The sequence below is a fragment of the Bos javanicus genome, chromosome 13, assembly GCF_032452875.1.
Source record: "Bos javanicus breed banteng chromosome 13, ARS-OSU_banteng_1.0, whole genome shotgun sequence".
Lineage (NCBI taxonomy): Eukaryota > Metazoa > Chordata > Mammalia > Artiodactyla > Bovidae > Bos > Bos javanicus.
In genome coordinates this window covers 63,809,673-63,837,144 of record NC_083880.1, presented here as the reverse complement: position 1 = coordinate 63,837,144, position 27,472 = coordinate 63,809,673, and the positions used below count along the sequence as shown (strand labels likewise).

The 27,472-nt window shown below is 36.9% G+C and overlaps 1 protein-coding gene across 4 annotated transcripts in view; it reads right to left on the bottom strand.

Annotated features, from left to right (window-relative positions):
- ITCH (itchy E3 ubiquitin protein ligase) overlaps positions 1-27,472 on the bottom strand; it is a 101,302-nt gene that overhangs the window by 18,711 nt on the left and 55,119 nt on the right. For all 4 annotated transcript variants that reach the window (XM_061437329.1, XM_061437328.1, XM_061437326.1 and 1 more), the window contains 10 exons: positions 26,373-26,530; positions 25,472-25,661; positions 24,227-24,322; positions 23,350-23,524; positions 19,075-19,144; positions 11,644-11,728; positions 7,946-8,074; positions 4,850-4,922; positions 3,826-3,897; positions 856-944 (listed from right to left, as the gene is read on the bottom strand). In XM_061437329.1, the coding sequence (XP_061293313.1) occupies positions 856-944; positions 3,826-3,897; positions 4,850-4,922; positions 7,946-8,074; positions 11,644-11,728; positions 19,075-19,144; positions 23,350-23,524; positions 24,227-24,322; positions 25,472-25,661; positions 26,373-26,530 (1,137 nt within the window). The remainder of the gene's footprint in view (positions 1-855; positions 945-3,825; positions 3,898-4,849; positions 4,923-7,945; positions 8,075-11,643; positions 11,729-19,074; positions 19,145-23,349; positions 23,525-24,226; positions 24,323-25,471; positions 25,662-26,372; positions 26,531-27,472) is intronic.

Genomic DNA, 27,472 nt, shown 5'->3' with positions numbered 1-27,472 from the left:
TAAAATGCAGTGACCAGTTAGTGACTCCACAAAGACTCAGGGTCTGAAGTAGGGTATTAATAAACTATATTTCTATACAGCAATCCCAGAGAAGCAGTTATGATCACTCTAATTATACAGATGAAGGTAGTTGCCCCAAGTCATACTACTAAGTACAGAAAAAGGATTCAAACGCAATCTTGACTTCAAAATCCTTGGCTTTTTGTAAGGCCACTGATATGCAAATTTTTAACCCTGTATAATATATCGTTATGGAATAAGCAAAGCAACTTGCTGCTTGAGTCCGTCTTCCAGGGTTTGATTAGAAGCTTCAACATTAAGAAAAGAGAATTTAAAATTTCAAGTCCTATTTTACATAGCCTTCTATACTCTCAAAACAGATATATATATATATTAAACTCAGTTGGGAACTGAATGACTATTATTTCTATTAAGAGTCTGTGTTGGGGAACGTGACCTGAACACTCTAGGGCCTTGTATGTTTTACGGAACAGATATGATGCAGTCAACTGAACACTGGCTTCTAGTTCAAAGATGTGAAACTTACATCCAGGCTCTACAACTTAGTTATGTGTCTCTGGTGACTCTCTATACCTCATTATTACCTGGAAAATTCTCTCACAGAATTATCCTGATGAATAAATGAGTGATGTGGGTGAAATCAACTAGCAGTACCTTAGAGAGAGAAGAATTAATGGTTTTTGAAGTTTTATAACTGCAACATTTAATAAAGGTACAAAAATTTGCTACATTTCATTTTCCTGAAATAGAAAATTGAGAAAATACTTGCAAGCAAAGTGTAATGATACCTTTGGAGGAAAGGAACTAAGTTCTGAGTATTCATATTATCACTACCTTGCTACACCTCCATAATCTAAACCTTCTTCTCCTGGAAAAATCACCCACAAACGTCTTCGCAGATCTTGAGGACTGAAGCTCATTATCTACCAAAAAATAAAGGTATAAGAATTGGTAAAAGTAGAAACACCTTAATCACTTACTTCCGGGTTAGAAATCTCCTTCAGTATAAGTAACTGAAATTCCTCAGGACATAGAATAGTGTTTGTAGTTTGGTCAATTTCACACATACAGAAAATAAAGTTTCATAATATTTTATAAATTACACATATCTATATTTCTGTATACTTTATATATAATTTTCTTTTAAATGATCCTACCACTGACAAAATTCCTCTTCTCAATTGCTTAGAGCAGAGTAACTGTGACCACGATCAGAGGTTAGGTCCTTATTTGGTTTGGGCCAGGTTTCAGTTTATTTTATACCCAAAAGGTACACATAATAGCTAATTGGCTAACTTGGAAATGAAAAACAGTGGCTGTGACAGAACAGTTACCTTGGAAACTCATTCTCAGTGGAAAACTGGAAAAACTGCTCAAAGTTTGTACTCTACTACAGTAGTTAATATGATCATCTTCATATTTTTAGGACAGTGCCATTACTGAGCGACAGTGGAGAGGTCAGTCAGGTTCTTCCTTTTTAAAAGTATTTAAATACTTACCCAAAATTGGGCATGTAGATTACAAACATTACTCTTAGGGGAAAAAAATGACATGGAGAGAAGAAAGTCCATACAATGATTCTATTTTATGAAGGGACAATGAACAATTTTAAGAATGAACAATCAAATTTAAATATCTAGAGAGGCCCAGGAAGTGACCCGCTTATTCTAAGGATCTCTCAGTTTCTATACTTTCATGAATTCATATCCCACATGAAACAAATAATTTGATGCTTATGACAAATGTTCTACAAATACTATAGGCTAGAAATATACCAATGGAAATGAGATATAAGTTAAAATTATCTTGTTCATTTCTTGTTCCTTCTGGTTATTCTTTGTCCCTGTGGCTGCTCCCCAAACCGTAGGATAGTCCCTGATCTTGTTTGCTGTTCCCCTTTAAATAATACCCTTTAACAAATGTCTAATATGAAGGAGGGCTTTGCAGATGGTGCTAGTGGTAAAGAACCCGACTACCAATGCAGGAGATGTAAGAGACACAGGTTCAACCCCTGGGTAGGGAATATCCCCTTGAGGAAGGCATGGAAACCCACTCTAGTATTCTTGCCTGGAGAATCCCATGGGCAGCGAAGCCTGGCAGGGTCGCAAAGAGTCAGACATGACTGAAGTGACTTAGCACACCCAGCACACAAGATGAAGGAAAAAAAATGTTTCTCCTGCCATTTCCCCCATAAACAGTCCTGCTGTGTCAAAAAACACACCACCTTAAACAACTTTATCCAAACATTATGAAGAAAATCTGATGTTAATTTTGTTATATGTCACTCTTCCAAACACATTTTTAAGTTATTTCACATTTATTGGATGGGTGTACAATCTAGGATAAGAATTTTTAAAAACTGTTTTAGCACCACCTGGTCTGTCATTCTGCAAAAGTCTCCACGTGTCAAATGCTAAAGGGACATTTACTCATGTCTGCATCTTTTCAGCACTGCTATCATCAAGTCATGCTCCAAGAAACTGGCTCACCAGGGATTGACCACTCAGTGACTACATACTGGTTATGAACATGAAAAGAAGAAACAGGCAACAGTGGGACAGAGAATGGCCTTGGAGCTTTGCTTACATCAGACCAAGAGAAGGACTCATAATTCCCTAAAGTGGCCTTAGTCAAGCTCTGTTCCTAAAAAACTATCTGCTCCTGCTTAGCAGGATGCCAACTGGCATTTCCCTTCAATGTTAATAACTGAGGTTCCATAAGTAAAGAATATAATTGTTTCTGAAAGTAAGCAGACAGCCATTGTCAACTATCTCAGTCTTTTTTCTGTTTGCATGCAGTCTGGCACTTCGTGATGCTATAGCTACCAAAATTATCATAAAGGTTTGATAATAAAGAATCACATCCACATCTGTCCATAAAACAAGAATGAACTGGAAGTTTTCATATTAAGATATTTTTCATACAACAATCACTTAATGTTTGAGTGCGTACTCAGGTTGCTTCAGTCATGTCCAACTATTTGCAACCCTATGGACTGTAGCCTGCCAAGCTTCTCTGTCCATGGGATTCTCAAGGCAGGAATTCTCAAGGCAAGAATTCTCAAGTGGGTTGCCATGCTCTCCTCCAGGAGATCTTTCCAACCCAGGATTCGAACCCATGTCTCCTGAGACTCCTGTATTGCAGGTAGATTCTTTACGGGCTGAACTACCAGGGAAGCCCAATCACTTAATACTTAACTGCATTGGTTGGTAAACAAAGTTGTAAAATAGACCAAGCAGTAAATTAACTCAGGTTCTAAGGACAACTAAAACATTTGAGACTACTCCTGAGAACATTATTTTTAGATACTGTCATCAATGACCAATTACACTTTTTACTACATAAACAAACTCTTAAAATTATAAGAATAAATATGCTTATTGTAAAAATGCAAGTAATACAGAAGTATAAATATAAATTCTCCCTCTCTTTCTCTATCTGGAGCCAACAATGTTCATATGAACTTTGTTCATATGGAACTTTGGTAGACATTTATCTACCTATTTTCTTACTTAAATATCTATTTCAAATCAAATACTGAGTTTAGAAATGGAAACATGAAACTAGTATTAAATTAATATGACATTTCAAAAGCACAGAACATACACATACACAAAACACACACACACAAAGCTATCTGTATTTTCCTAAATTTTAAATACTAAGGAATCTGATGATGAAATTAGACTTAAAAAATTCAAGGACTTCATCTCAAAAAATTGCAGAGTTAAGATTAAACTGCCAGCACCAAAAGGTTTTGGGTTAGAAGCCAGGGGGCAAACCATTAAGTGAATAAAACAGTACCTGCTGAAAGGAATCCTCAAACAATGTTTTTCTTGTCACTGTAATCTTTATGTGCTGTGGCATGGCCAGTTGCTGAAATATAAGAATGTCTTAAGTCAACTCTCACCATTAAAATGGCCTATCAAAAAACCAAAAGAATAAAGTTTTACTTACTTTTTTTCATTTATAGTAACAAGTAGACTATGAATATGAATTTTTATTTAATAATGTTTAACCGTACATTTGTGAGTATTCATGCTAACTACAGATCATCTGATATATAAAAAACAGAAGAAAGCAAGATGTTGTACACACCAGTGATTACTTAATGAGTCAAATTTTTACTTAAATTTTCAAATTTCCTTCTCCAGGGGATCTTCCCAACCCAGGGATCGAACCTGGGTCTCCCGCATTGTAGGCAGACACTTTACCATCTGAGCTACCAGGAGAGATCTAAATTTTCAAAAAGCTAATTCAAATTGTTTTGGGTTACATGGGCCCAATTAATTATAAGAGTTTGAAGTTTAAAAATATTCATCACAGTCACACTTGGACTAGTGCATTAATTTTACTGAGAACCCATAAAGAAACCACTAATTCACTAAACATTTATATTAAAAATAACTGATAATGTCTGTTAAAAATATTCTGAATATAATCACATATGTGTAATAATGTATCTATCAAAGTGACACATACATATGGATCTATTAAAGTCATATCAAATGCTAGATACGAAAGGAGCTGTTTACAATTTAAACACCAGAAAACGTTGTAACTCATTTGAAGATTTCTCCAACTTGAAAATAATGAGTACTGAAATGAGCAGCAAGGCTTCCTTATTGAAATGGTTTCAAATTTATTCTTCTGGACAAGAGAAGTCATAAATTATCTAAGTGATAAATCTATTTCTTGAATCTAAAAATAGAAAAATTCTAACCCTTCCATATTTTACCTGTTTGTCCATACGTTAATTAATTCTACAATCACTGATTGTGTAAGCAACATAATAAAAGGAGTACAGAAATACAGTACTGGTACTAACCTGACACCAGAAACGGAAATATTGAACCTTTGCCTTGAAGTCCCGTACATAGGCTATCTGGGGTCCATTGTCTCTGAGGAAGAATGTTAATATGACATAAATCTGATTGTAAGATAAAATACTGAAGGAAAACACAATATCACACTCCCTAAGTACTTAGTAGTTAAATACAAAAATGTCCCAGTACAACATACTCCTAAAACCACCTTAAAAATGAAATATTCCCCATGACTACTTTTAAAGAAGAAAACAGAAATACACTTTGATCTTTTTAAAGCCGCTGTTTCTGAGATTCTCTCTTCTATTCAGCCAAATATAACAGGGCTAGGTAAAGGAGGTTTTGTCCGAGAAGGGCATCTATTCCCAAATTCACTCCCCTTTCTCCTTAATAGAATCTTGAGATTTACTTGGGCAGACTGCTACCTAGGATAAAAACACTTCTCAGTGTGGCTGTGTGACTTAACTATGGCTAGTGATCTTAAGTGGAAGTGCTATTGAATAGGACTTCCAGGAAGGAAGGCTCTTTTAAAGAGAGCTGGGATAGCTGGAAAGGGATTTTCTTCCCCCTTTCCAATTTGTTCTTCTTCCATATCCCAGCTTGGAGTGGGACTATGACAGCTGAAGCTTCAAGCAGCTATCACAAACTATTAGATGACTCTCATAGAGATGATAGTCTGGCATGGCAGGACAGAAAGAAAGAAGCTCAGATCACTGATGACACTGTGGGCTTTCAAACGGCCTGGACTTCACACCACAAGATTATTTGCTTTTTCCCTGAGCTACTGTTAACTTCATTTTCTTAATGTTTAATGTAGAAATACAATTGATTTTATATATTGACTTTGTATCTGGCAACACTTAAATTCACTTGCTAGTTCTAGTAGTTTTCCTAGATTCCATATGATTTTTATACAGACAATTGTGTTACCTGTGATCTGCGTGAAAAGAGTTTTACTTCTTTCCTTTCAATTTTATTTCTTTCACATCTCACAGGACTACCAACACAATGTTGAATTTGGAAGTAGTGACAGAAGAAATACTTGTCCTATTCCTGATCGTAAGAGGTATTTTGCCATTAATCTTATACAGATACTGTTTTTCAGATAAGAAAGTTTCTAAGGCACCTGAAAGTTTATAGTAAACTAGCACTGTATTTTGTATACTCTGTACATTGCTTTTTCTCCTTTAATCTTTAATGTGCTGAATTAAATTGGTTTAATATACAAATAAACAAATAAATTTGTTTAATATACAAAATTCAATCAATCTTACATAGGGAGGAGGGACTCCACATGATGATAGTGTAATATCCCTCCTGTATTTCGCTGGACTTAATTTGCCATTATTTTGGTAAAGATGCTTACATCTATGTTCATAAAAATATTACTCAATAATTTTCATATACGGTTTTTGGCTGATTATGGTATCATACGATGAGATACCACTTCATACTAACTAGGATGGCATTATACACACCATATACAGATGTGAGAGTTGGACCATAAAGAAGGCTGAGCAGCAAAGAACTGATGCTTTCAAATCGTGCTGGAGAAGACTCTTGAGAGTCCCTTGAACAGCAAGGAGGTCAAACCAGTCAATCCTAAAGAAAATCAACCCTAAATATTCACTGGAAGGGCTGAAGCTGAAGTTCCAATACTTCGGCCACCTGATATAAAGAGCTGATTCACTGGAAAAGACCCTGATGCTGGGAAAGATTGAAGGCAAAGAAGGTGGGAGAGGATGAGATGGTTAGACAGCATCAGAGATTCAATGGACATGGATGTGAGCAAACTCCAGGAGACGGTGAAGGACAGGGAAGCCTGTCATGCTGCAGTCTATGGGGTCGCAGAGTTGGACACGACTTAGCAACTGAACACCACCACCACACATACACATACACACAGAGTAACAACGGTTGGCACTGATGTGGAAAACCTGGAACCCCATCTGCTCTACCAGTAAGAACCTTAGAACAGTATGCCCACTGTGGAAAAGTCTGGCAATGCCTCAAAAAACCACAGAATTATCATTTGATTCAACAATTCTGAGTATATACACAAAAGAACTGAAAGCAAGGACCTAAAGAGATATTTGTACACTCATGTTCACAGTATCATTCACAACAGCCAAAAGGTGGAAATAACTCAAATGTCCATGAGCCACGTGTATACACGAAATATAGTAACACATAAAATGGATTATTATTCAGCCTTAAAAAGGAATGACGAAGAAAGCAATGGCAACCCACTCCAGTACTCTTGCCTGGCAAATCCCATGGACAGAGGAGCCTGGTGGGCTGCAGTCCATGGGGTCGCTAGGAGTCAGACACGACTGAGTGACTTCAATTTCACTTTCATGCATTGGAGAAGGCAATGGCAACCCACTCCAGTGTTCTTGCCTGGAGAATCCCAGGGACAGGGGAGCCTGGTGGGCTGCTGTCTCTGGGACTGCACAGAGTCGGACACAACTGAAGTGACTTAGCAACAGCAAAAAGGAATGAAATTCCGATAAGAGCTAAAACATGGATGAACCTTGGGAACATGATGCTAAGTGAAAGAAGCCAGTTCCAAAGGACAAATTATATGATTAGTCAAATCACAGGGACAGAAGGTAGAATGCTATTTATCAGGGACTGGGGGAGAACAAGATTGAAGACTTTACTGAGTACAGAATATCAGTACAGGATGATAAAAAAAAGTATTAGAGATGGACGGTGGTGATGTTGCACAACAATTAGTGTACTTAATGCCACTAAGATGTACACCTAAAATGTTCAACTTTGTTATGTCTATTTGACCACACACACACAAAAAACCCAAACAAAACACATTAAACAAACATAGTTACTTTTCAAAAATGAAAAAGAAAAATAAAGGAGCCTTCAAGTTAAAAGGTGATAGAAATGAAAGAAAGCGGATATCAGAAATCAGGTATTAATTGGTGAGCAGTACTGTATTGATAATTTCTAAACACTTTCATTTAGTGCTGTGTTAACAGATAAAAATAGTAAGAACTGCATTTTTCAGCAATTGATATCTTTACATCAAAATCTTAGGAATCAGTTTTACTTTTAATCAAAACATTTAGAAAACTTACAAGGCAGATTTTCCGGTGCGGGGATCTATATAGGTGGTTGTTCTTCTATTGTGGTCCACAAAATACGGAATTCCGTCTACCGTGAATCTCATTTCCCAGCCTTCAGGTAAGGGCTTTTCATTTAACTGACTATATAAAACAGAAAAATATATAAATAAATAAAAAATGTTTAAGAGTTCCTTGTTTGCCAAGTACAGAAACTAAACATACCCATAAATGCAGTAGGCATCTTCTAGAAAACCAGTTAGTCTAGCATTTTCCAGCGGTTTACTAAAATCCTACAGGCATGTTAAACACGTGAACAGATCTATCAACCAGTCTTCTCTCATCTACGCTGCCTGGATTATCTACCTGCCTAAACATCTCAGGGTAACCAAGCTCCACCAACTCTGCCTTACAACTTTCATGTTCATTCATCACAGCTTTCAATCCCTAGTACCATCCTTGTTGTGGTTCTGTTGTTTAGTTGCTAAGCTGTGTCTGACTCTGCAACCCCATGGACTGTAGCACACCAGGATTCCCTGTCTTTTACTATCTCCCAGAGTTTGCTAACTCATATCCACTGGGTTGGTGATGCTATCTAACCATCTCATCCTCTGCCGCCTTCAGTCCTTCTAATGCATATTTAGGGTTGATTTCCTTACTCTGGCTCTATTTATCTTTTAAACTTTCAAAATAGCCACTTAAAAGGTTTTCCTGCTTTGAGTCTCACTCTGGTCCTTGACTCATTTCATATTGCTGACAGAATACCAAAACAGAGATCTGAACAAATCTATTCTCTTCTAAAGTGGTATCATTATTCATCACTAACCAAATACAAGATCTAAACTCCTTCCTTTGGCCCTCACTTGGCCCCTATGCTGCACCCTCTATGCTCCATTTCAGTTTTACCTCTGCATTCTATCTCAAGTCCCTTCCATGAGCCCTGTGTAGTAGACGGCTACTCACCATTTCCCAAGACATTCTGCCAAACCTCCAAGTGAAGACTTTTCCCTTGTCCAGAATCTCTATTATTCCTGTTAAGGCAACTCAAATCTTTCTAAGGGAGTATGCCTACCCACTTACTTAATACCTGTCTTAAGATCTTGCTTAAGCTCTTTAAACTTCAACGTTTCAAGGTTTATTCATATTTTCCAATTCATTTTTGTCTATTCTCCAGTTTCAATTTTCTCATCTGGTGGGTTTGGTGAGATGATGGAACAATGGAAATGTTCAAGTTCACATCAGAAAGGAAGAAAAGGAGGGGTTGGTAGCATTTAATCTCATTGTTTTAGAGAGCACTATTGCTGACAGGGGTGTCACTTTCCACAAGTTTACTTCAGAAGAACAAAAGGCTTAGAATCACCGCCTACAACAATATTTTGTGAACCACACCAAAAAGTTAACATTTAACTGTATTCACAGAACTACATGCAAACGTCAGACAGACTATCTAAAACTTTTAAGAAGATAACACTTCTCATTTGTTGTAATCATATTTGCAAGACAGCATCAGTAATAAGTTGACTTGAAAACAAATTGGATAGAACTGGCTCATTGGTATTATTTGTAAAAATATGATTCTTATTTCCACTCTGAAACTTTAAAAGGTTCAAGGGGGAATGAAAAATGATAGCAAATTAGAGAAAGGTGATGTGGTCTAGCCTATCCTTAGTGATAGAATTTTAAAATTAAAAATGTTACCTATGAAATTCTTAATTATTACTTTTTAAGAAACTGAAAATACATATTTTTAAAGTTGAAAGTTAAGTACTGTATTTATTTAGGCTGCTCTCTGTTGCTGCACATGGGCTTTCTCTAACTGTGTTGAGCGGGAGCTATTCTCTAGTTGCGGTCTAAAGGCCTCTTGTTCTGGTGGCTTCTGTTACTGTGGAACACGGGCTCTAGGCACACGGGTTTCAATAGTTCTGGTGCACAAACTTAGCTGTTCTGCATCATGTGGGATCTTCCCAGACCAGGGACTGAACCCATGTGCCCTGGCACTGGCAGATGGATTCTATCCACTGGACCACCAGGGAAGTCCCCCAAATATTTAAAGTTAAATACTATAAATATATAAAATGTGATCTGCTGGTACCCAGAAATAGATTTTAAATTTAAAGCATACCTTTAAAATAGAGGTTCTTAAAACTCTGACCTATGTGAGACATGAAGATTTAATCACACCCAAATAGAGATCAGACCTCTGCCCTCAGCTACTGGGAAAAGATCTCTACGCCTCTGGAATATCCTGCCTGTCAAGAGTATCTCTGAAGATACTTTGAAGCCCCTTTGAAGCTTAGGGTCTTCAAACATCAGACCGCCAATCAGGTGGTTTATAAAGGAGGCTTTGGGATATATGCCATTATTAGCTCTGACCTCTGGAATAAACTAGACACTAAAAAGTATTAGCCCATCTTTGGGGAAGAGCTGGAAACTGAAGGTTAGCTTTGCAGGCAGTACATGATGGAGCCCCAGTAAAATACTCTGGTACTAGAAAGGTGAGATTCCCTGGTTGGTAATGTTCAACACATACTATATTCCACATCAATTCTGGGTATCTGGAACCCTTCTCAGGCTCTGCCCTAAACATCTCTTCCTTCTATTGTTCTAATTTATATCCTTTACCAGTAACAAATGTTGCTGTGAGTATAAAAGGTTTCAATGAGTTCAAGTCTCTCTAGTGAGGTATTAAACCTGAAAGTCGTTGGGGAGATGCCCTAAATTTGTAGTCAGTCTCAAGTGAAAGTACCCCTGGAGACCTCCCCGCTTGTTGCTAATATCTTGCTAAGTCACTTCGGTCATGTCCAACTGCTTGTGACCCCACAGACTGCAGCCCACCAGGGTCCTCCAGGCAAGAATACTAGAGTGGGTTGCAGTGCCCTCCTCCAGAGGGTATTCCTGACCCAGGGATAGAGCCAGTGTTTCTTACGTCTCCTATATTTTAGGCAGATTCTTTACCACTAGTACCACCTGGGAAGCCCCACCAGTTGGTGTGCCTATATAAATATTTCTTTTAAAAACGTAAGATTTTAAAGCAGCATAAAATGATATAAAATCTTATGTTTCTATGTATAAGACAAATTTCTGTTGTTCAAGTCACTCCATATGTAGTACTGTTAAAGCTGCTCTAGCAAACTAATACAGTATCCCAACGTCACAAAGACAATTCTACATACATAGTAAATATTAAAAAGACAAGCTTGTAATAATGTATCCCTTTAGTGACACATTAACCAGCAAGTTCTTGTAATGATGTATGTAAACAATATTTTGAAATATCTGCAACAACTGCAGAATGGTATGTAAAAATATCTGGGATTTCTACTGGTGGCAAAGTCCTAGGATTGTTAATTCTACTATAGATGTGACCTACAATCATAATGGAAAGAACACTCAGTTTCAGGTAAAGGTTTGGACCTTGGTCCTGCACACACAAACATGTCTTTCCCCCCTCTAAGTCACAGACACCCTGAATTCTACTGAGAGATCTCAGCTTGCAAAACCCTGCTTTAGAATTAGTAAGCTGGTCTTATAACAAACAGGTAATTTTGGGGGGGGGGGGATGTAACAGTATATTTTTTTCTCTTTCTAAAATATGTGGGTGATTAAGACCTTTGGGGAAAGAATATGTAAGTCTGATCTTTTTCATAAATGAGTTGGAAATATGGTATAATCTTTAAGAGGTTATCTGTATACTAATAACTACGAGTTCTTACCCTTGATTTCTGGGGTCTTCCCATTGTGTAATACGAGTGTTGTGGTTGACAAAATATACTCTACCATTGCTGTCCGTTCTCTTCTCTTTAAAACAGAAAGAAAAAAAAAAGGCAAAGTGTTATCGAGTTGGCATAGTCTTCTTCCTCAAATTAAGATGAGCTGATTTTGCTATTTTTCACTGCACTGTTGATTTTGTGGTTTTTAAATCATAACTTTAAAAGCTTTAATTTATTCTTTCGCTACTAAATCTACATACTTACTCAAGTTATACAAATGTCGTTATATCCTAGAAACTAAACAGATATAATTCACAATATCCTGCCCACAGAATCTTTCTGTTCAACCTTATCAATAGCAAGAATAATTAACTGTTTTAAATTTGCATACATGACCTTATATTAACCTTAACAGTCCCACAAAGTAGGTAGTTTTAATTTATCTTAAAGATAAGGATTTTCAGATAGGCTAAATGATCTGCCCCTAATCTCAGAATTAAGTAGTAGCTAGACTCCAGTTGATGCAGGATGGAAACTGACATCTCCATTCAGAGATTTTTTTTTTCATATCGTACCATCTCACTTCTGAAAATATAATGGGGGTATGTAACTTAACTGCTTCTTTGTTATGTGCTGAGTCACTGAGTTGTGTCTGACTTTTTGTGACCCCATGGACTATAGCCCGCCAAGCTCCTCTGTCCATAGCATTCTCCAGGCAAAAATACTTAAGAGGGTAGCTATTCCCTTCTCCTGACCCAGGGATCAAACCTGGGTCTTCTGCATTGCAGGTGAATTCTTTACCATCTGAGTCACCAGGGAAACCTGTTTCTTTGCTATACGCTAGGTATTACTTAACTAGAGAAGACACTATTTCAAAATACATCCTGTTTCTTAAAACAACCAGTTTCCTATCCTAAATATCTACAGTAACGTTTTACAACAGAGTTGGGCAGCAGGGCTCAACTCTTTAATTTACTGTATCTGTATCTGAAGCAGTGTGTTTCCCCACCTTCATCTTGTTTTAGGATTCCCCTAGTTCTCTTATACCCATTCTACACAATTGTTCTGCTTCTCTGAGCTTTCTCACTAAGTTTAGAAGATGCGTAGATGTAATTTTCTTTTAATAACCAAATAGCTTTGAAATTTTAATATTAACATTAGTTCTGCTGTTTTGAATTACTGTTTTCTCTGCTCCATTACAAATTAATTATTAAAAGATAGGTCTCTTCCAGTGTCTAAATCTTAAATTTGGCCAAGATGTCTCAAAATGAACACTTAAGTAATCAATATTATAAAATGGATTCCCACTTTTTAAAAAGCATGGTTACCTTAAAATTAGACATTAAAAAAAAATTAAGCTTAACTCCATGGTGAGAAAACCAATTTTTATTCCTATGGTTTGAAAGTTCATGTCTATTTACCAAACAACACTTAAGTAAAACTTCTGGACTTTTCTTTAAGCAAGATATTGCAGAATGAGTCTTAGGCTAAATTATATAGCCTTGTCAAGGTAGTGTTTGGTAACTTTGAACTTCTCTCCAGCACTGAATCCATGATCTCAAGAAGCAGTGATGATACTGGGGTAGGGGGTGGAAGGTGGGGGTAAGGCTGGTGCTGGGAAAGAAGGGATATATTGGTGAGTATCATGAATCTGCTCCTGACAGCTCTGCTACTTTCTCTACCAGCTAGCCTAAAACGGAAACAAAACTTCTGGAATATATAAAATATAAGAAATGGACTCTGCATCTTGTGACACAGCTTAAATACAGAAAATGGACTCTGCATCTTGTGAAACACCCTAGATAGTAACAATGGCTTTGCTGGTCATGACACCTAGAGTGTGGAAACATGTAACCAACTTTAAGAACTGTCTCTGAGGCAAAAAGAAGCATCCACAGTACTATAGCTAGCTACATAATAAATAAAAAAGTAAGTCAATGTTCCAGATAGTTTAAATTTAAATCTTTAAATACACTTACAGAATTTATAAATTTCTTATACACCAACAATCTTAAGTAACTTTTGTAATCTAAAATTAACATCATAAGTGCCTAGCTGAGTATATATTTATCTATTAACTGCCATATAAGTTCAGATTTCAGGGCCAGAGATTCTCTCAAAAACCTAACATGAACAGAGTCACTGCCTGGGTTCTCCTAGGGGTCTGAGGTCTGAGAACCCTGGTGAGTTACTAACCTCAGCTAAGGACACCCTCATCTTACCCATAGTCATTGTTTATTGAATGGTGGCATGAAGCTAGGGATGGCATGGAGATTTCCCATTTTTTTCTTTTCAGATAAACAGATTTAAGGCTTTGGAGTAGTTTTGTCTTATTCCAAAACTTTTTTTGGGCGTGCTTTGGTTTTTATCATTTTTAAATGTCTTATCCAAACAATTTCTCTTTTCAATGAAAAATTTGAATAATACTTTTTTGACATTTTAAATATTTAGTTTGTGCACTTAGATTACACCTCACACATTTGTAGTTCTGTGACTTTACTAGGTAGGCTTTCTAAATAAAAGCTTAAAAACATTTCAAAACAAAAACAAAACTCCATCAAAAGCTAACATGAGGTAAGATAAAGTGGATAGAAAACTTAAAAGAATAAGGAAACCATACAAATCACTAGTCAAGTGGTTTTTAAAGTAGTGTATTCCTAACGTAGTTATTCTTCTGTTGTTATAAAACTATAGGTCTTTGATGTTGGTCTTTTAGTTAGCAATAAACTTAAACTTAGCTTAAATAGACTGTACAGTTGTATAAAGTCATAAAAAGTATTGTATGAACAATGAGTGAGGTTTCAAACTCCTATAATGGTAGTTGAATAGTCATTGTATTTTCTTGTGAACCATGTTTAATGGTTGTACCTCAAATCAGAAAACAAAATGAAGTGCTTAGGTAGGTTAACAAAATGGTTTTACCCAGGGAAAAAAAAAAGAAAACTTATTTCTATGTTTGTTCTAAGTATATAGTGCTGATACCAGCATTTCTTGGAATAGGCTGTAAAGACCAAAACTTCAAAGATGGGACCTCAAACTTGCAAACTGAAGGCTCATGTGCTTAATGAGATGTGCTGTGATTACAGAGCTGATTTCTTACTTTGTTGAAAAATCACATGGTAAACAATTCTGAAATGACTGAACACCAAACCTGAATACACATCAAACCATTTCCTGACCTGATGAATAAGGCACTGAACAACAGAAGCTTCCTGATGTTCTATGTATTCTTTCATAGGAACTCTGAAAATGAGAAGACAGCTTTGTACTTGATGGGTAAACCAGCTATAAAAAGCCCTATTAGACTGTATTGTTGAACCAAAAGCATTCTTTGTTCTCCAGCCTCTATAGTTTCCATGTGTTATAAATTCTTCACTGTCAGCTTCTAAGATAGTAATGTCTAGTCCAAGCGTACAAAAGTCTAAAAGAGTGAGGAAGTGGGATTTAAAAATACATGGCATCACAAAAATAATGCTGACAATTTCAGAACATCAACATAGGCTATAAACTGGGATTTTATTTCCTGGATCAATGATGAGGGTCTATCAGGTGCTTCTCATTTAATATCAGAGCCATCCTTGGTTCCACAAATAAAGCATATGCCCCAAAAGCAGAGTTCAGTTCACAAATAAAGCAGTGCTCAGTCTAAATAAAAGGACGATCATGAACTCATTTAAGAAGGGGGAGGGGCTGCACCTCAACTTCAGGAGCATGAAACCTAAAAATAAGCAGAACGTAAAATAACCAAGGAAAAATTCTGATAACATACATAAGGAGGGATTGGGTCTCTAGAGGCAGTATTTTAGGGAGGTGTTGCTGGCTAAAATAAAAATGAGAAAGATCCTGATGATATAATGATAAACACTGAAACAAGGACTAGCTCTGCAGGAAAGGCTTTTCAAATAAAGGCAACACAGACTGCAATTCATGCTTCTATGAACATGAAACAATTTTTCTTAACAGCTACCCTAGAGAAGGTACAAACTAGTTTGTGTTTCTAACAAAAGCCAATCAGGTCAAGGTTTTTCTGCAATACAATCAAGAGGATTAATATACAACCTACAGATGTTTCAGTCCAACAGCTTCTCTTCTGTAACATGAATGTAAAACAACTCCTGAAATAAAGCTGAGAAGACCATTCATGTCAGGGAATGCAACCAAACAGCTCTAGTTCGGTATGTCTAAGAACATTTTTTTCTAAAGTACTTCATAACAATCATACACTGTCCATTATAAGGTCCCACAGAGCCAAAAGACCCCTTACACCAAACTACCAGACACTGGTGAATAAAGACCTTCACCACTTTCATATGCCTTCCTTTTGTTTTATAAGCTAGTAACAATAATAGTTATAACTATGAACTATTGCATTTTTTATCTCTGATTCACAGGAATGTTAAGGATAAATTACTTAAAGGGCAATTGTTGTTCAGCTGCTCAGTCGTGTCTGACTCTCTGCAACCGCATGGACTGCAGCATGCCAGGCTTCCCTGTCCTTTACTATCTCCCTGAGTCTGCCCAAACTTGTTCATTGACTCAATGATGACATCCAGTCATCTCATCCTCTATCGCCTTCCTTCTCCTCCTACCCTCAATCTTTCTCAGCATCAGGGTCTTTTCCAATGAGTCAGCTCTTCACAACAGGTGGCCAAAGTACTGGAGCTTCAGCTTCAGCAAAGTCCTTCCAACAAATATTCAGAGTTGATATCCTTTAGGACTGGTTTGATCTCCTTGCTGTCCAAGGGACTCTCAAGAGTCTTCTCCAGCACCAATTTGAAAGCATCAATTCCTTGGCACTCAGCCTTCTTTATGGTCCAACACTCACATCCATACATGACTACTGGAAAAACCATTGCTTTGACTACATGGACCTTTGTCAGCAAAATGACGTCTCTGCTTTTTAATAGGCAGTCTAGGTTGGTCATAGCTTTTCTTCCAAGGAGCAAATGTCTTTTAATTTCATGGCTGCAGTCACCATCTGTAGTGATTTTGGAAACCAAGAAAATAAAGTCTGTCACTGTTTCCATTTTTTTCCCATCTACTTGCCATGAAGTGATGGGACCAGATGCCATGATCTTAGTTTTCTGAATGCTGAGTTTAAAACCAGCTTTTTCACTCACTCTTTCACTTTCAAGAGGCTCTTCAATTCCTCTCCCTTTCTGCCATTAGGGTAGTGTCATCTGTATATCTGAGGTTATTGGTACTTCTCCTGGCAATCTTGATTCTAGCTTGAGCTTCATCCAGCCTGTTCACATGATGTACTCTGAATATAAGTTAAATAAGCAGGGTGACAATATACAGTCTTTACAGATTCCTTTCCCAATTTTCAACCAGTTTGTTGTTTTCATGTCCAGTTCTAATTATTGCTTCTTGACCTGCATACAGGTTTCTCAGGAGGCAGGTGAGGTGGTCTGATATTCCTATCTCTTGAAGAATTTTCCACAGTTTGTTGTGATCCACACAGTCAAAGGCTTTATTTAGTGTAGTCAGTGAAGCAGAAGTAAATGCTTTTCTGGAATTTCTTGCTTTTTCTATGATCCAATGGATGTTGGCAATTTGATCTCTGGTTTATCTGCCTTTTCTAAATCCAGCTTGTACATCTCGAAGTTCTTGGTTCACATGATGTTGAAGGCTAGCTTGAAGGATTTTGAGCATGACCTTCTTACACACAAAACGAATGCAATGGTGTGGTACTTTGAACATTCTTTGGCATTGCCCTTCATTGACCTTTTCCAGTGCAGTGGTCCAAATTTGCTGATATAGTGAGTGCAGCACTTTAACAGCACAATCTTTTAGGATTTGAAATAGCTCAGCTAGAATTCCATCACGTCCACTAGCTTTGTTGGTAGTAATGCCTCCTAAGGCCCACTTGACTTCACAGTCTAGGATGTCCAGCTTTAGGTGTATGGTCACACCATCATGGTTATCTGGGTCATTAAGACCTTTTTTGCACAGTTCTTCTGTGTATTCTGTGGTAAGTGAAAGTCGCTCAGTCCGACTCTTTGCGACCCCATGGACTATACAGTTCCATAGAATTCTCTAGGCCAGAATACTGGAGTGGGTAGCCTTTCCCTCCTCCAGGGGATCTTCCCAACCCAGGGATTGAACCCAGGTCTCCCGTATTGCAGGTGGACTCTTTATCAGCTGAGCTGTAACTCAAAGGCAGGCTTAAACAGCCAATTTCATTTATTGCCCAGATTCATGTGACCTTGACATCAATTTTTTCCCCTCCATTCCTAAAACAATGCTAGAGCAATCTATCAAACTGGTGTTTCCCAACAAGACTACCTAGAATTATTACTTTCTGAAATATCTGCAGCTCTTGAAGACAGAACTTCAAATGGTTCCATAAATGGTTCTACTCTGCTGTTTTCCACTTTCTATTGATATATAGTCTTTCTCTTCCATGCAGAACTGTTTCTATATTGTCATGTTTATTCTAGAAATGTACTATAGCTCTATGACTTATATAACACATATGATATAATCTGGTAGGGCAGGCTCATCTTAAAGTCTAATAACAAAGGTTTAATAACTAAGGTACTTGATAACAGAGCTTACTCAGGTACTCCACGGTGCAGGACACAGTCAGTACCCTACCACATTCCCCCTTCCACTGTTCTTTCAGATAACATTGACTCTATCAACCTCTGAACTGTGTTTTAAAAGCACAAATATGATCAAAATCATCTTTAAAGCTTTCTATTTTGAAATAAGTATCATAGTATGAAGCAAAAAGTGTTCAAGAATCTCACATACCCGTCAATCAGTTTACCCCAATGATGACATCTTATGTCATCAATGATAGCAGAGTATCAAAATCAGGAAACTGACACTGATACATTACTGTTGACTATAAACTTAACTCAGTCTTTATTAATTTTTAAAGTTTGAATTCATTTCTGTAATATATAGTTCTATACACTTTTATTCCATGTACAGATCTGTATGATCACCACCATAGTCAAGGGACAGAACTATTCCACCACTATGTAAGAACCACTCATGTTAACTCCTATATTTGGAACCACCTACCAGTCAGTGGCTATCTCCTGGCAACTACTAATCTATTTCTCATCTCTATAGTTTTGTCATTTTAAGAATGTTATATAAGTTGAATCATATTTAGAACATAATCTTTTGAAATGAATTTTTTTCACTAAGCATAATGCTCTAGAGGTCCATCCAGATTTTCCTAGGTATCATAATCCAGTCCTTCTTATGCTGAGTGGGCAAAATACTTTTAAATTTTATAAGAGTAACTTAGAACATTTGGGGAATTTAATGCCTATTTGGCACTCCAAATTAAACAAAGACACCCAAAAAGCTTCTCAGATATCCACTCAAGCAAGAGCAAGGTTTATCATCCATTCATAAATACGTAATTGTTAAAATGACTGAATTTAATTAAAAAAAAAAATCCATGTGACTTACCCCAACCAGGCGGCAGGGGACCCAGGGGATCAAATTCTTTATTTTGTGATGTAGCAAACAAATCTTGATTCTAAAAAGAACCATCCCCAAAATGGTTAAATAACTAACAGATAATTGGAAAGCAAGCTTATGAATTCTGATAAGCCTTTCCCTGGCCATGTGCAACATAACATACTCTTAAACAGTCCACATCTTAGAGAAGTATGAATGAAAGTCAAGAACGAAAGTCAATGCATTCTCATGAAAAAAAAAAAAAAATAATAATCTGTCAATATTTGAACCTATCTGATATTTAAGTATTACAAGTAATTTTACACCCAAATTGACCACTGTTCCCCTTACTTAGCTTTAAATCAGTAAATTAGAGAAATATATAAACCTTACAAAAGTCACTTAAGAATAATAGTACTCAGTCATCAGCTGGCTGAGAAAAATCTTATATTTCTAACCCCAAAATCGTGAGAAGAGAGTTGGAGGAATATGAAGAATAGGCTATCAGATGAGCAAAAGGAAAGAATTTCAGTTTGGAAGGCATTGATAAGCCTAGAACTGTAGAGAAGATTTCAAAAATTCATTTGAAATTATCACACTGGTGGAGAGAGAGGTCTGGCTAGATAAAAGGAAAATAGGAGTCAACCACTGGAAAAAGAGAAGCAAAAGTCATACTGAGTGTGTAGGATGAAGGGTTAATGAGTGTGCTTCAGTTTAAATATGTAATAAAGTGGGGGATACTTTGTGGTCTCTCAGTAAGATGCAGTTAAACCCTTTCTTCTGTTAAGGCAAAAAAATAATAGACTAATTGCTTTAAAAATTATGGGGAAAAATACATAAGTAAAATAAGATAGTATACCCCATGTACCCAGCAACAAGATTCAACAGTAACAAAAACTGCTAACATTTATTTTTCTTTCATATTCTTTGCTGCATCATTTCACTATTTTAGTATGCCTAAAATTTGTGAACATTTTCTTATACAATCACAGTATCATTATTACACCTACCAAAGAATCTATGTTAATTTTATCATCTAATACACACTCTGTAATTAAATGCCTCTGGCTACTTACTGGATTGAATCAGAATCCAAAATCATCATATTGCATATTGGTCTAGTCTCTTAAGTCTAAATTTATGGCAGTTTCCTCTACTGTTGGTCTTTTTCGCTCCATATCATTGATTTATTATGGAAACTGAGTTAACTGACTAAAAAGTTTTAAAAGCATATGAGAGATACTCTATTTCTCATAAAAGCTCACAGAAGATAGACTGGTCAAGGACTGGCCCTGCTCCTGACAGACAACAGTAACTAAAAAATAGGGAATAGGGAAGCCAAGGAGAAACACTATACAAGGTTTGAACCTTGTTAACAGTTTGGAGCAGTTTAGCATATGACAAACTGCTCTGATAATTTTTCTAAGACCTAAGCCTATCGCACTGACTTTCCCTGGACAGATAAGCTAAGAACAGGCACAATGAAGCCATGGGCCAGAGCCATTATACAATGACCCATCATCAACCATATCCATTCTGAGCTTAAAAATACTGAGTTTATAAGCATCTGCTGCCCTATAACCAGGGTCAGAACAAAGGCCACTTCACCTACCAAATAAACAGATTTTCTTAACAACACCTCACCACTTTTTAAGTAGCTAGCATTAAGAATGTTAAATTCAGTTCATAACTAAAACAGGCTGTTTAAGTTCTTTGTAATTTAGAACCACTCTATAACAAGAGTGAAGAGTAGGAATGTAGACAGGAGAAAAGAAAAAATGGTTCAGGAATAAAAGCTGCAATTCAAGAAAAGTTTGTTAGAGTATCAAATCGGTTAAGTTACAACGAAGCAATACACAATGTGGGTGCTTTAGGAATTTTCTAACTGTCTTTAAAAAGAGGATTTTAAAAGATCATATACTAGACACAAAAGGCCAATAGGCACATGAAAAATGCTCAACACCACTAATCAAAACCACAATGAGAGATAACCTCACACCCATCAGAATGCTTATTATCACAAATGTCACAAATAACAAATGTGGCAAGGATGTACAGAAAAAGGGAATCCTGTATATTACTGGCAGAAATGTAAACTGATGCAGCTACTTTGAAATACAGTATGGAGATTCTTCAGAAGATTAAAAATAGGAAGTTCTCTGGTGGTTCAATGGTTAAGATTTCATGCTTCCACTGCAGAGGGCCTGGGTTCAATCCTTGACTGGGGAACTAAGTGCATGGCACGGCCAAAAAAACCCTAAAAACAACAAAAAGACTAAAAGAGACCTACCATATGATAGAACAACTCAACTCATGGATATACATATATATATCTGAATTTTAAAAAATATATGCACCCCATGTTCACAGTAGCATTATTTATAATAGCCAAGAAAGATATAGAAGCAATATTAAGTGTTTCATCAACAGATGAATAACTGAAGACTATATAGCACATATATACAATGGAATACTATTCGGCCCCCCACAAAAAATGGCATTTTTCCATCTGCAACAAAGTGGATGAACCTGGAGGGTATGATGTTTAGTGAAGTAAGTCAGAGAAAGACAAATACTGTATGTTATCACCTCTATATATGGAATCTAAAACTACAAAAACTAAAACAAATGAATAATCAAAATAGAAACAGATTCATAGGGAGAACAAGCTAATGGTTACCAGTGGGAAGAGGGAAGCAGGACACTGGTGGATTAAAAGGTAAAAAACTACTACATATAAAATAAATAAGCTTCAAGAATATATTATATAGCACAGGAAATAGAGCCAATACAGTAATTTTAAATGTTACATAATCTATACAAATTTGAATAACTATGTTGTGTACCTGAAACTAATAAAATGTTGTAAACCAACCATACTTCAATAAAAATAAAAGATCATGTATTCTAAAATGCACATCTGCATTTGTGGATAGAAATGCAGGGAGAGAAAAGAGAGAAAAGATTTAAAAAAAAGATGAACACTGACATTTCTATGCATTTAATATGTACCCCCAAAATTTGGAACTTTATCTTACAGAATCCTCAAAAACAAAAAAACCTGAGGTAATTTTATCTATGGATCTACTGTATAGATAAAGTAAATGAGTCTTGATGAGGTTAAGGAACTTACTCAAAATCAAACAGAGAAAGTAACTGTGGAACCAGGATTAGAACCCAGATGTGTCTGACTCCAAAGCCCATGCTCTTTCTCATGTGGAAACTAGCTTTAAAGAAGGCAAGCCAGCTAGACATTCAAACCTAAAAGAAATTTGGCCAAGTATACCGAAGATGATTATAATTTAGAAAGAAAGGAAGATGTAAAACATGGAAAAAAAAGAAAACTGTAACAGACGAGACAAAAATTAATTTCACTTCTAAAACCACCAGGAAGGGAAAACATTGACAACTGTCTACAGAAGTTGGCAGGAAAAACTGTTACATGAAAGAAAGTTACCTTAGTCATAATCAGGTGGTAAAGTGAAAGCTGCTCAGCAAGGTGCAAATTTATCTACATTGTTGAGTGGTAACTATTATGATGACAAAGTCCAAGAAACAGAAATATGGAGAAAAGGCAAAATGGTAATGCCTAATGAAAACAAGAATTTATTTTGATAGATTCTAACAGAGATGATACTGATGGCAGTAGAAGGGGAGAGAGGGGAATGGAGAGGGTCAGCTTCTCTTGAACTCTTGGTGAGTTGGTTTATGTAAATTTAAAAGATTTCCAGAAAGGAGACATTTTGATACCAAAGATAATATGGCTTCCAAGTCATAATATATTTAACATAATTTTATAAGGAATCAAACTTCTTTAATCTTCTCAAGCACTAAATAATGTATTGTATAAATTTTACCTTTACATGTTACAAAATGATTCAATTCTATCATGAGTTTCACTTGAGTCAGGTGCTGTTAGACCCAAACAGTCTAATGTTCTGCTAAGCTAGGCAGTATTCAATTCAGAACTGTTTGAATTCTTTTTACACTGCTTGGATTTATTTTTTATTATTCCTTTGTAAACAAATTTTAAGTTGTCGGAAAACTTCTTTTCTGCCAGTAACAAAGCAAAGGAAGTTGAATTTTAAGAAATTTTAAAAAGAAAAGAATAAATCACCTACATAGTCTGTGGGAAACAAGGTCGAAAAATAATATCATCATCAATAGCAACAACTGGGTTGCCATCCTACTTGTACTTTCTTTTTAGTGCTTTACATTTTATATGTAAGAAAAGGTTAAAACTCCACCCTCATTAAGGTTATAAAGCCAAGTACATATGCTCACCCCATAAATGAACCTCTGGTTAAACTGCTGCATAGCTCCCTGAAGTTGACTACGCTGGAGCTGCCATTGTTCATAGTTCCGGACTGATTCCAGTGTTGGCCTCTGCCACGTTGTTGTTCTTGTGAAATGGTCAACATAATAAATACGTCCCATGTTGTCAACCCGCCGCTCCCAGCTATATCAGGATAAAAACAACTGAATTCAACAAATATTTATGAAACAGTTAAGAATTAAGTGGGACTTCATTTTAGCCCTGGTACAGATCTGGTAAGATTTTACCTTGCACAACTACTTTTCAATTACCTGAAGACTTTTATATGTATGTACTTTACAGTTTTTAAAAACTTATTTACTTATTATTTTTTGGTTGCACTAGGTCTTTGTTGCTGTGTAGGTTTTCTCTAGGTGCAGAGTGGGGGCTACTCTCCAATTGCAATGCATGGGCTTCTCCTGTTGTGGAACACGGGCTCTAGAGCGCACGAGCTCAGCAGAGCTCAGGAGTTGCAACATGTAGGCTCAGTAGCTACGGCTTGTAGGGTTCTACAGCACGGGCTCGGTAGTTGTAGCACATGAGCTTAACTGCTCCAAAGCATGTGGAATCTTCCTGGGCCACGGATTGAACCCATATACCCAATGTTTGTGACGCTATAGACCATAGCCTGCCAGTTCCTCTGTCCAGGGGATTCTTCAGGCAAGAATACTAGAGTGGGTTGCCATGCCCTTCTCTAGGGGATCTCCCTGACCTGGGGCTCGAACCCATGTCTCTTATGTCTCCTGCACTGGCAGGTGGGTTCTTTACCACTAGCGCCACCTGGGAAGCCCCATAGATGTAGTCTATAGTTCTGAATACTTTTTTTTTTCCAATTCAGACACTTACCCAGGAGGTAGAGGTTCTGGTCTATCCCACGTTGTTCTTTTTTCAATATGATCTACATAGTAAACTCGCCCATGCTGGTCCACTCTCTGCTCCCAACTTAAACACAAAATTTAAAAAGGCTGATAAGCTACATGTATGAGTTGCCTGGTTGTTTAATCCCAGAGTTGAGACAAATGACCATTTCAGTACATAAAGCAGATACCAAAAGAATTTAGGAATAAAGTCAAGAAATGTTATCCTGAGGGTAACAGAGGATGAGATTTCTCTTGCTTAAGTGTCTGCTCGAGGAGATGTCTTCTATTTCTAAAGAGGCTGAGGCAATGCACTGAGGTGACAAAATCTGTTTCAATCTGATCAGAGTATACACAGAACTTGAGTGGAAAAGAAAACTGTAACTATTGTTACAAAATCTGAAGAAAGACTGAGAGCTGTTAAATGAAGGGCAAAGGACAGTTTGGGTTCTAGAAAAGTTGAAATCAAAGAATAAGACTATCAGATGTGCTCCTGCAGGCTTAAGGACAAAGGCAACCTGGGTATTCTAGTTTCCTTGGTAGGTTTATCCAAAGTAAAAAAGACAGGAATAAACCAATAGAGTTTAGAAAAACCAATTACTTCTAAGAGAACTGACCCAGATTCTCTTCACTAATCCCTGACACAAAGAATTTTCTAATCTGGCTTTCAAAAATGAAAATGGCCTAACTACCCACATAAATAATATAGTCTCTTCTAGCAATTAAAATCCTCATCATGAGTTTCTTAATTTATCACCTAGTTAATTTTGATTAGCATTCTGAACTGCCACAATGTATCTGTGTATAACTATTCAGTATTATTAATTTTAAAAATAAGTAGAGATGTACATGAGATTGAGTTGCAATTTTTCAGTTTCCTAAATTCAACTCTGCCATGATTTTACAATGGCAAAGAAATAAAATATAAGTGATATTTTCCCTTCAAAGAAAAGGCAACCTGAATTAGGCAACTATTTTATTACTTGGCCTTGGTAAGTTCCTAAGGCTCAGTCCTTCTTTAAAAAAATTTTTTTTTGCTTCCAGTTGGCTTTAAAATGAGGGAGTAATTTCAAATATGGCAAGCTATTTTGTTCAGTTTGACTCTAGACTTCCCAACACACATGCATAACCACAGTGATATTTTTTTTTAAAGAATCGAATTCAGTACTATTTTCCTTATTAGTAAGTCTATGCAGAAGCCTAAAGAAAATGTTAACCAAAAACAATTACTCACCCAGGTGGGAGGGGAGCTTGAGGTACAGGATTTAATGGTCTAGGGCCTGCACCTCCAGATATAGTAAGAGGAATTATTAATCCAGATGTTGCTCCTTCAGATGTACTTGAATTTGTATTTGTTGGTGGCAGAGAGCCTGTACTAGAGCCATCACTTTCAGAAGTGGTAGATGGTGAGCCATTGACAGATGCTTTAAGATTTGAGGAAAACAGAAAAACAATTTTTAGAAATTTAAAATCAGGATAGAATTTTAAATAAAAAGGTAGACAATACATGTTTCTATTTCTAACATCTAATTATAGATGTTTCTATTTTTACTACATGAAATGTTGATTTGCATGATTTTTGCTTTAAAAATCCAAGTATCATTTACCATTGTTAGGTTATTTGCCAATTACTGATTGTCTTTTTTAAAAGCATATAATAAGAATAAGCAAACAGATCCTTGACTCTATGAAATGCTTATGTCAACACAGGTACACACACACAGAGAAAGGTACAATCTTATCTGTACTGCCTATACTTTTTATAACACACGTGTGATTTCTGCCCCCCTCCTGCTTTTAGGCACACTTAGAATCTCAGTTTCCTAAACCCAGGCCACAATGGTGAAAGCCCCGAATCCTAACTACTAGGCAACCAGGGAACTCACAGCACACACGTGATTTTCATTCTTAGCAGAGCATCTGCCTCAACCCTGGTGGAAAAGCTTAGGGAACAGGCCATATCTTAATTAACTATAGAAAGACTATTCTTGGCCAAAAACTTAAATGTAAAAATTCAGCTTGAAAATCAACCTACCAGTGTCTCTTAACACTTATCTGAGGATCAATTCCCAAATAGAATTTTATAATAAACAGTACTGAGATCTATATCCCTAGTGTATGGCTGGAATACACACCTGGTCTACGTGGGGTAGGTGGAGGTGGTCGTGAAGGTCTTGGAGGCCTAGAAGGTTTAAAACCGCCATTTGAGAGTGATGGAGAATTATTCCCATTGATCCTCCTATTTTCACCAGACCCTGCATCCTCAGGGTCATCTGATCCACTTGCGTTCGCTCTGGGTAAAAAGGCAGGGAAGGGAATAAGAATGTTCTTTAAAATTAACAGAAAACCAACAGGAGGACCACAACTTTTAGGAGCTTGAGAAAAGCTTCCTAATTTCTGGCCAGCCCTACCAAATGCATAAACAGCTCTTATGGCAGACGTACATACAGCTTCTCAGAGCACATCTAGAAAGAGAGTGAGGAGTTACTCAAGGGTACAGAGATAGTTAGGAGACTATTCCGATCCCAAAGAAAGGCAATGCCAAAGAATGCTCAAACTACCACACAATTGCACTCATCTCACACGCTAGTAAAGTAATGCTCAAAATTCTCCAAGCCAGGCTTCAGCAATACGTGAACCATGAACTTCCTGATGTTTAAGCTGGTTTTAAAAAGGCAGAGGAATCAGAGATCAAATTGCCAACATCCGCTGGATCATGGAAAAAGCAAGAGAGTTCCAGAAAAACATCTATTTCTGCTTTATTGACTATGCCAAAGCCTCTGACTGTGTGGATCACAATAAACTGTGGAAAATTCTGAAAGAGATGGGAATACCAGACCACCTGACCTGCCTCTTGAGAAATCTGTATGCAGGTCAGGAAGCAACAGTTAGAACTGGACATGGAACAACAGACTGGTTCCAAATAGGAAAGGGAGTACGTCAAGGCTGTATATTATCACCCTGTTTATTTAACTTATATGTAGAGTACATCATGAGAAACGCTGGACTGGAAGAACCACAAGCTGGAATCAAGACTGCCGGGAGAAATATCAATAACCTCAGATATGCAGATGATACCACCCTTAAGGCAGAAAGTGAAGAGGAATTAAAAAGCCTCTTGATGAAAGTGAAAGTGGAGAGTGAAAAAGTTGGCTTAAAGCTCAACATTCAGAAAACGAAGATCATGGCATCTGGTCCCATCACTTCATGGGAAATAGATGGGGAAACAGTGGAA